General features: G+C 42.0%; 1 protein-coding gene across 4 annotated transcripts in view; it reads right to left on the bottom strand.

Moving 5' to 3' along the window:
- Nucleotides 1-202: 202 nt before the first annotated feature.
- Nucleotides 203-8,644, bottom strand: part of wfdc1 (WAP four-disulfide core domain 1) — an 18,016-nt gene continuing 9,574 nt past the window's right edge. For 2 of the 4 annotated variants that reach the window (XM_081608413.1, XM_081608412.1), the window contains 5 exons: nt 3,287-3,482; nt 3,130-3,213; nt 2,775-2,915; nt 1,987-2,037; nt 203-1,899 (listed from right to left, as the gene is read on the bottom strand). In XM_081608413.1, coding sequence (XP_081464539.1) covers nt 1,814-1,899; nt 1,987-2,037; nt 2,775-2,915; nt 3,130-3,213; nt 3,287-3,482 — 558 coding nt within the window. In that variant the 3' untranslated portion in view covers nt 203-1,813. Of the gene's footprint in view, nt 1,907-1,986; nt 2,038-2,774; nt 2,916-3,129; nt 3,214-3,286; nt 3,483-8,644 lie in introns of all 4 variants that reach the window. The other 2 variants (XM_081608414.1, XM_081608411.1) reach the window with 1 other exon arrangement.

An 8,644-nucleotide genomic window follows, 5' to 3' on the forward strand; every position in this document is an offset into this window, starting at 1 on the left:
CACAGATGCTTCCTCCCAGCGCTCTCATCATCGCTCCCAACAACCTGAAAGTTCACAAACATGCTGGTATTTGCAGGTTTTACTCATTTTAAATAGCATCCCTGCTGTGAACGTCCTGCCCATCACAACTGATGGATGATTTACATTTAAATCCACTGGTGAAAAAACAGATTTCATTTTATTTTGAAGATGACAAAAGGGACAAGTTTGAGTCAGAAGGTTTATTAAAGTGGAATCGATGCAGCACCAGTCAGAGACATTTAATTAGTTTTCAGCTTATTCTTCTGTTGGGCAGTAAAAACCAGAGCACCATGTGAACAGAGCATAAAGCTGCTGCAGTTTAAAAACAAATGTTCAGATTTATTACTGAAATCCTCTCTGCTCCGTCATCATTTCTCAGGAACACCGTCAGAAGTTTTATTATCTCATTAAATAATATCAGCTTTTATGTCCCTGTTAAAACGTAAACAACTGATCAGATGTTTGTTAAAATGTTACTTCAGCTCGTTTTGGTCTAGCAACTAATTCAACCTACTTTCTTTTAAAACAAAACTATGGATATATGCCAACATGTTAATAACTAATATTTTATTATTTACTACACCCAAAACCCTTTGGTAACTGATTTAAAGCCCCAGCTGCTGTTCCAACCTTCACTCATCTGGGTTTTATTCTGCTTTTCATTATTTAGCCTCTGAGATCATGTTGGGGTTTAAAGCAGAAATGTCAGCCCTGCAGCTGGATTTATTCCCTCGCTGTCCGTTAAACGCCTTGCAGCTTTACCAACTCTGGGCAGAACGCAGACGAGCGCCACGTGGTCCTGGTTCTTTCTGACGACCGGTTTGTTTGGATTGTTGTCGGGGGAAAAATGAGAAAACACAAAAAAAGATTTTACAAACAGCTTTGGTCCACATTCAGCCTCTCCTTTGTTTTCCTGAACACCTTCAGCATTTCTTTGGTTGGATAGCAGGACGCCAGGCGGCGGCTCGATGAGGCGGCAGGCGGAGGGACAAAACTGAGATCCGTCTCGGTTCAGGTTGGAGGAGATCAAACTGGACCGGGTCAACATCTGAGGCCGTATTAAAGCCGCCTGACGACAAACATCCTGTTCTAACAGCAGGAGCAGATGATGACTGGAATAAACAGATTAAAATCTCAGAGCTGCAAAAAGCAGAACCTAAACAGGATGTTCATCAGCTGCTCAGGGTTTTTATTCACCGATTGTTTCAGCTGATTAATCGAGTCGCAATAAGCAGATTTCTCATTTCACCTCTTAAGCTTGTATTAGAAATACTTTAAAAACTGCAAATAAGCAAAGAATTAAATTCATTTTTAAAATAAGAAAATCAGTATTTTATTACCTAAACTCAATAACAGCATTCCTTTAGTAAACACTTGATCATATGTAGCATCTGAAACTAAAAATCTTCTAATATTTGCATGGAATCCGAACCAGGTGAAGCTAAAACTGCCAGATTTATAGACAAAGCAACTTTTTATCTTTAATGCAAAATGTTGATATGTTAGTTTTCTGCTCCAACTGTGCTGTTCTCTCAGGAATCTAGAGTCTATTTACTACAATTAATTATCAGTTCATGTTTATTTCAATAATAAATTAATTGCGATAAATCTGATTAATCGCTTCAGCAGAAGATATTACAGCTGATTTGTGTGGAGATTTTTAAAACTAAACCTCTGATCAGCTGATGAACAGGTTTTAGTATTTTGTTCCCCCTGTTTTCTTTTTGCCTTTTGAAGCTCTGGATCACGAACAATAAACAAGCCAATAGCTGTAATCTTATTTCCAGCTTTTTCATGCCGACTGTAAGATCAAATCCGACGTGTCGTCATCCGAGATGCTTGTGATGATGCTTCTCGTAGCCCACTGCGTTGGTGGAACTGGATCCTGTCAGGAAAACGACATTCAGCTGCAGGTCGGCTTCATTTCTCAGCTTGAATTTGTTCCAACTCTCCAAGTCGTCTCACCCAAGTAGTCCTTGTAGTCCTTAAAGTATTTGTGCCTCAAACCTCGTCCATCTGCAGGCAGACAGCAAAAACAAAACCTTGCATTAAATATTCATGGCTTGTACTGGACTAGAATGAGAAATATTGGTGTTCTCTCCTTCAAAACGTGAATTTAATATTTCTCTCAGCAGTTTTGGAAATCAATCACCAGCTCATCTGGTTGTTTGTTTTCCAGGTTGTTCCAGTTTGAAACAACAACATTCTGCTCCACAACACCAAGCATAATGTGCGTTTTATCTGGTTTTATGTGTATGCTTTTACTTTGAAATGTTCATTTTAAATTACGCTGTTGATTATCAATGAATGAGAAACAGCTGGTAAGTAGAGCCAGGATTTAACGCATTAATTTTGATTAATTAATCACATAGATTTTAACATATTAAGAACTTTAACACATTTTATTTATTTTCATACATTCTGGCCGGAACCTTTGTATCCGCTCGTTTCTGGTACACCCGTAAATCTCATGACGCACAAGCAAACAGACAGCGAAGCTGCTTCTCTCTCTCGGCCCCCTGCGGTTTGATTTCTGGTCCGAAATGATCCGACTGCTGTGTTCAAGTTGTGCTAAAAGCAGTTAGCCTATCAGTGACGCTTCAAGCCTAAAATAACATCTCAATGCTAAACATGTAGCATCTAATGCTTCCTGAAACTCCGGGTTTGGAGTTGAAAACGTTGCTTATTTTATCGATGTGTGAACAGCATCTCCAGTTCGACCGTCCAGCCAGCAGGGGGCAGTAAAGTCGTACCGGAGTTGGCGCGTTGCTTGACGCACTGGCCCCGGTTTGGGACGCCAGCGGCGGGGTTCCCGGGGTTGATGATGTGGCACTCGTAGCCTGTGGGGCAGTGAAGAGGCTCGTCTCCGTCCTCCGTGGTGCTGCATGCTTCCGCTGGCGGACAGACGCACACAAACAGCTTTTATTTGAGAACACAAATGTTAAAAATGAGTCAGATCTGGGTGAATGAGACCCACAAATACGTTCACTCAATGCAAAGACACTGTTAGTTAAATTATTAGCAGAATGTATGACGGCGTGTCAGGGCAGGTTGAGAAAAGGAGAAAATGTTTTCTACGGCGCTGAGCGGGGTTCCTGTTGGACCCACCTTGCAGAACCTCCTCCGGTCCGTCCAGCAGCCAGCCGTTTCCTCCCAGCCATCGAGGTTTGGGCTGAACCAGCCAGTCCAGAACTGCTCAAAACAAACAGCTGATTATCACCTGCCACTGTGAATCAGAACCGGCTGACAGCTGCTGGATGCTGACCCGGTGGGGGCTGGACGGACTCCAGGCAGGCGTAGATGCAGCCGTTGTAGCAGCAGCGTTTGTGGCGCTCGCATTCGGAGTCGGAGCGGCAGCCGGGAACGTCGCAGGCCCGCTCCGGCAGCATCTGGGGCGGCGGCGGGCAGCGGTCGTTCTTCTGGTGCTGGGCGGACTGCGGGTGGTTCGGGTACTCGTAGTCCTGAAAGGCAGACAGACGCTGGACTGAGAAGCGGTTTGTGTCTTGCATGATGACCTCTGACCCCAGGGTTGGACGTCCCTAGGTCAGAGGAAGAAGCGGTTTCTGATGGGCGGCATGAGCTCCTGGACCTGGAGATGCACCGATCTTCACTTCTGATACCGATATCTGAGGCCGATGCAGAAAAACTGCTGGACTGACTCAAACCATTATTCTTTTAAGCATAAAGGTGCTGAATTACAAATTTATTTGATAACTCAGCACCAGTACAGCCCATTTAAAAGCATAAAAACCACAACAGTAGTACACTTTTCATAAATATCTGACTATTGGTTACATTTCAAAATAAATTATTGTAATTGTATTTATTTTCTACAGTATTTATTTTTGAATTTTATAGTTTTTGTATTTGTATTGCATACTTTTAAAGAGGCAGTTTTATGCACCATTTTGTAGCATAATTAGGTAACTATTTTACCTTCAGTTGTTAAAAAATGTCTATATATATAAGAGAAAAGAAATTTGACTTCATAATTTACAGCCTTGAAATTGGGCCTCTGTCTCTTTAAAAGCTCCCAACATGGCTCCTCTTTAACCCTTTAACGTTTTTACCAGCGTTGCTCTGAGCAGCTGTCTGCTAATTACTGCTGGCTAGTCTGAAGGAGCTGAGTGGGGGAGGAGCTGCGTCTCGAAGGCGGGGCTAGGTCCAACCAGGCGTTTTTATACGGTTGCCATGGAGATTAAAGGATTTCTCAAACATGCACGAAAGGATCAAAGCAGCACTCCAGGTTTGTCATGAAGGAAACCTCAAAAAAGTTAATTTTACATAAAAAATACCCTTTAGCTTCATGATATAACATGTTTGTGTCTGTGGGTGTTTATACTTTTATTCTAGTTTCTTCCACATTTTTCAAATTAAATATTAAAATTAATTCTGAGTTTGTCTGATTTAAAGGATGTGTTATGAAGCATGCCAGCGCCCCCTGGTGGTGGGGCAGGGAGCAGCTGGATGGGGGGGGCAGCGGGGTTGGCCACCCAGGGCACCAAACAGGCCAGGACTGTCCCTGGTCAGGAACATTTACAACCCAAACAACCATTCTGACCCTCGGGCCACAAATTCAGAGCCACAAAAGAAACTGTTCATCCAAAACCAACAAGTTATTTATAAGTTTAAAAATAAAGATAAAACATAAAACTTTGAGTTTAGAGGACGAATACAAAAACAAAAATCCTTTATTGGCTATTCAAATATAAAAATCTCCACAGTTGGTATTTAACAGACTGCTGGTCATTTTATCTTTAGACCACAAGAGGGCAGCAAAAGGCAGCGGAGAATTAAAGTAAACTGCACTTTGGCACATTTGGAGGTTTGTGGCTGTAAATGTGAAATAAAGTTTAAACCAGTGAGGAACCAGGAACACTTTCAACTTTCACACTTTTTGTTTTAGCAACAGGAAAAAAAATGGAAATGTGACCATGCTGCAGATTTTTCCGTGAATTTAAAGACACTTTGTGAAAAAATACATGAGAAAAAGTGAAGTGAGGGTTTGCTGTAATAAAACCCATGTGTGTTAAATCCAGAACAACGGCGACTTGTACTGCAGCACCAAGCAGGAGGCGTTGGATGAGAGGGAGTCAAGTGTCTTACTGCTGAAAATATTCGCCTCACAAGCTGCTTTAAAGCAGAAGAAACGGGTTTCTATCAGGTCAGCCTCCACTTTTTATGGTGGGGAAATTAATCAATAATCAATCAATTATAAGTTTCATGCTTCCATGATGCTGTGTGACTGATTTTTCTTCAGCAGGAACAAGAAAACCAGTCAGTTTATGGGAAGCTAAAACCTGCTGGTTTAGACCAAGGCATATTCATGTGTAAGAATGGTCTAGTCAAAGTCCAGACCTAGATCTTCTTGAGAATCTGTAGCAGAGCTTAGAAACTGATGTTCACAGATGTTCTCCATTCAACCAAACGGAGTTGAAGCCGTTTAAAAAAAATCAGAAACAGGTGGAAACTTCAGCTGATGGAGAAACAATAAAAAGAGCTGAATACAAATGCACACCACACTTTTCAGATATAACCCAGAAACATGAATTGAAGTTTGTGGTTGTAAGGTGAGAAAAGTGTTTAAAAATATGTGAATAGTCATTAAAAACCATTTTCCTCCTTTGTTTTGGCACCAAGCGTCCTGGACGTCCCTAAAAACTCGCTCAGAGAAATCCTCGTTTTTTATGCAAGAGTTGTAATCATGTAATTAGTCTGTGGGCTGCAGACCATCGTTAAAGTGGGTCGTTTATTTGGCAGGATTACCAACTGCTATCCCAGAGGAACCGCAAAGAGAGAAATGAAAAGGTTTGGTGCCGACGGCAGCATCACGGCCTCTGGCGGCATCACGGCCTCTGGCGGCTTCACGGCAGGAAGTGAAGAAACGGCGGGCGGGGAACCCAGAAGGAGTCGCAGTAAGATCCGGATCGCAGGAAGGCCTTCTGCTTCTTCTTCTACACTAAAGACCAAATAAACAGTTTTTAACTATTAGACGTTTAATCAGCTTTATTTAATACTTCATTTGCTTGCTGTAGCATCAATAAGCTACGTTTGGTTTGTTTTCCTTGACTAACGAAACATTAAGATAACTTCTATCCATCTGTTAGTATCTGATAATTAGCCTCCCACCGCGGTTTGAGGAATGAGTTCTGTAAAATCTGCTCTAACTGCTTAATAACTTAACGACCTCTGACCTCTCTGCTTGTCTCACATCCGATCAGTTCGTTGTTTCTTCCTGAAGCTCAAGTGTTTCCTTCCTGTTCATGTGAGTTTGTGTTTATTTGCCAACATGCAGCACGTCCAACATCTGACTTCTGGAAACATCATCATCCAGCTACTGGTTCTTTAAACATGTTTGCTATCCGTCCTCCAGCGTCTGTGTGAAGATTCCTGCTCCGTCTCTTCCTGCCGCCGGATGCCAGATGGGCCACCATGCTTTAATCCGGAGCTTTATCACACAATCCGGCTGCCGTCTCTCTGATGTTTCAGTGTTTACTTTCCCTCCGTTCTGCCGGCCTGCCCTCTCATCGTCCCCCGCCAGCAGGGCTGTTCAGTTTTCACGCCCCTCATCGTCTGCAGCTTCTTTTATCCTCTGTTAAAAGCAGGAGCGTGAGGTTTGCTGTAACATTTGATCTCCGCAGGTCATTTTCTCTTTACTCTCAGCCCGACTGGCTCCAGATCGTTTGTGATTCCAAACCGAGATCTCAGACAGATAAGAGCCTCTGCTTCCTTTGTGGAAGAGCAGGAAACAGGAATCCTTCTGCAGTCATTCATTCATTCATCTCACAATACACCCTCCAATAAACTAAAATGAAAAAGGCAAAGGATAAAAACAACAAAGACCTTAAAGGTTTAGCACAGAGTAAATTAAATTAAACCAGAAGATGAAGATATTCCACCTGAAGCCATTTAGCTCCCGCACTAAAGAAGGAAAAGAGCAGCTTTAAATTCCTGCTCCTGCGTTTGCATCCGGCTCCAGAGAAAAACAGATTTCCAGACAAACGAAGAGCTAAAGGTGAGTAAGGAGTTACGATAAACGGACCAAAATACTGATGGATAAAAAACACAGTTTAAATAAAACAGTCGTTAAAAATGTGAGCAGCAGACAGTGCAGGGTTTGTTGTTATAAAAGAATATTCTGAACGGATATGAAGAATCATTTCATTAGAAAAGTTTGAAAATGAACAAATAAGGCTGTTTTATTCTGAAAGGAAAAATGTGATCTTAGTGATCCAGAACTTTTATATGTTGTGAAACTTTATTATTATTTAGCTTATTATTTTAGAGAATTAGTGGCATGGAACCGTTAGCTTCCACTAAATACCATGTTAGTATAGTATTTTAGCATTAGCTTCCACTAAATACCATGTAGATACAGTGCTTTAGCATTAGCTTCCACTAAATACCATGTTGGTATAGCGCCTTAGCATTAGCTTCTACTAAATACCATGTTGGTGTAGCGCTTTAGCATTAGCTTCTACTAAATACCATGTTGGTGTAGCGCTTTAGCATTAGAAGATCTAATGTTTATGACTTAGCGCCGTTAATGTTTTAGTTACTTTGCCCACCGCTGCCACGACCAAAACTACAGAACTGAATCCTGATTTCTTTTGTTTCAAACTTCCACTAGAAAATCCAGATTATCAGCCTGATTAATTTGCTAAAAGCAGAGAACAGTGCAACAGTCTACACTCTTCTCTCGTGCGTTTTTACTTCCAAACAGACAAACTGCCGTCTTTTAAATGTTTCCAGTTTATTACTGCCCTGTAACCAATCATGTGTCATTTCATGGACACCAATCAGAAAGTTCAGACAGTTCATGTGGAACGTCTCCAACTTCTGCGTCCATCATAGCTCGGTTCTCGGTCAAGCTGCAGGCCAGATGGTTTCCGTGAATATAAAAATCTGTGAAGCTGATCGAGGACATATTTAGAAATATGAGGACCTTTTAAACATGCGCTGAAGCATCTGCCTGTTTCCACTCATCTGCAGGTTTTATCAGTCAGATCAGAGTGAGGCTGGGTTCCTGGAAGGGCTCATTCAGGATTTATTTATTAGAACCAGGATGCTGTTGGGTGCCAGCAGTTCCCTCTGCTCCGTGTTTTTAGCCCAAGGCTAAAGATTCACAGCTGGTCAGACAAAGACAGGGAGGCACAACTGTTTCTCTCCGTCTCCATACCAGGTGGAGTCAGAAAGCTCGGCTCCACTTCGCATGAAGGGAAAAGCCACGATGCAGCGGCATGCCGCGGCAGATCCCTGAGCCGGGTGGCGCTGCGCCTGCAGGAGGTTTAACATCAGGCCCCAGGTTGGGCTAACGTCAACTTTTACCTTCAGTTTTCTGCATTCTCTGAGACTCTGTAGCATCTTTAAATAATCCTGAAATGCATGTTGGTGCTTTTCTTTCATCTTCCTTTAAGTATGTTTACATTTATTACTGTTAGGAACAGTCTCAACATATTCAGTTATTTACAGCCATTACAGTTTTATTTTTTATTAGCTCATTCTTTTGCGTTCAGCGTCTTATCCTGTTTTGTTCTTCGTACATTTGGATTCATTTCTCGTGGATCAGTGACTTTTCCCTTGGTTTGTAGGTTGTTTTGTGATTTTGGCCTCTGATTAGTTC

This window comes from Poecilia reticulata, chromosome 6 (assembly GCF_904066995.2).
Source record: "Poecilia reticulata chromosome 6, P_reticulata-male-v2, whole genome shotgun sequence".
Lineage (NCBI taxonomy): Eukaryota > Metazoa > Chordata > Actinopteri > Cyprinodontiformes > Poeciliidae > Poecilia > Poecilia reticulata.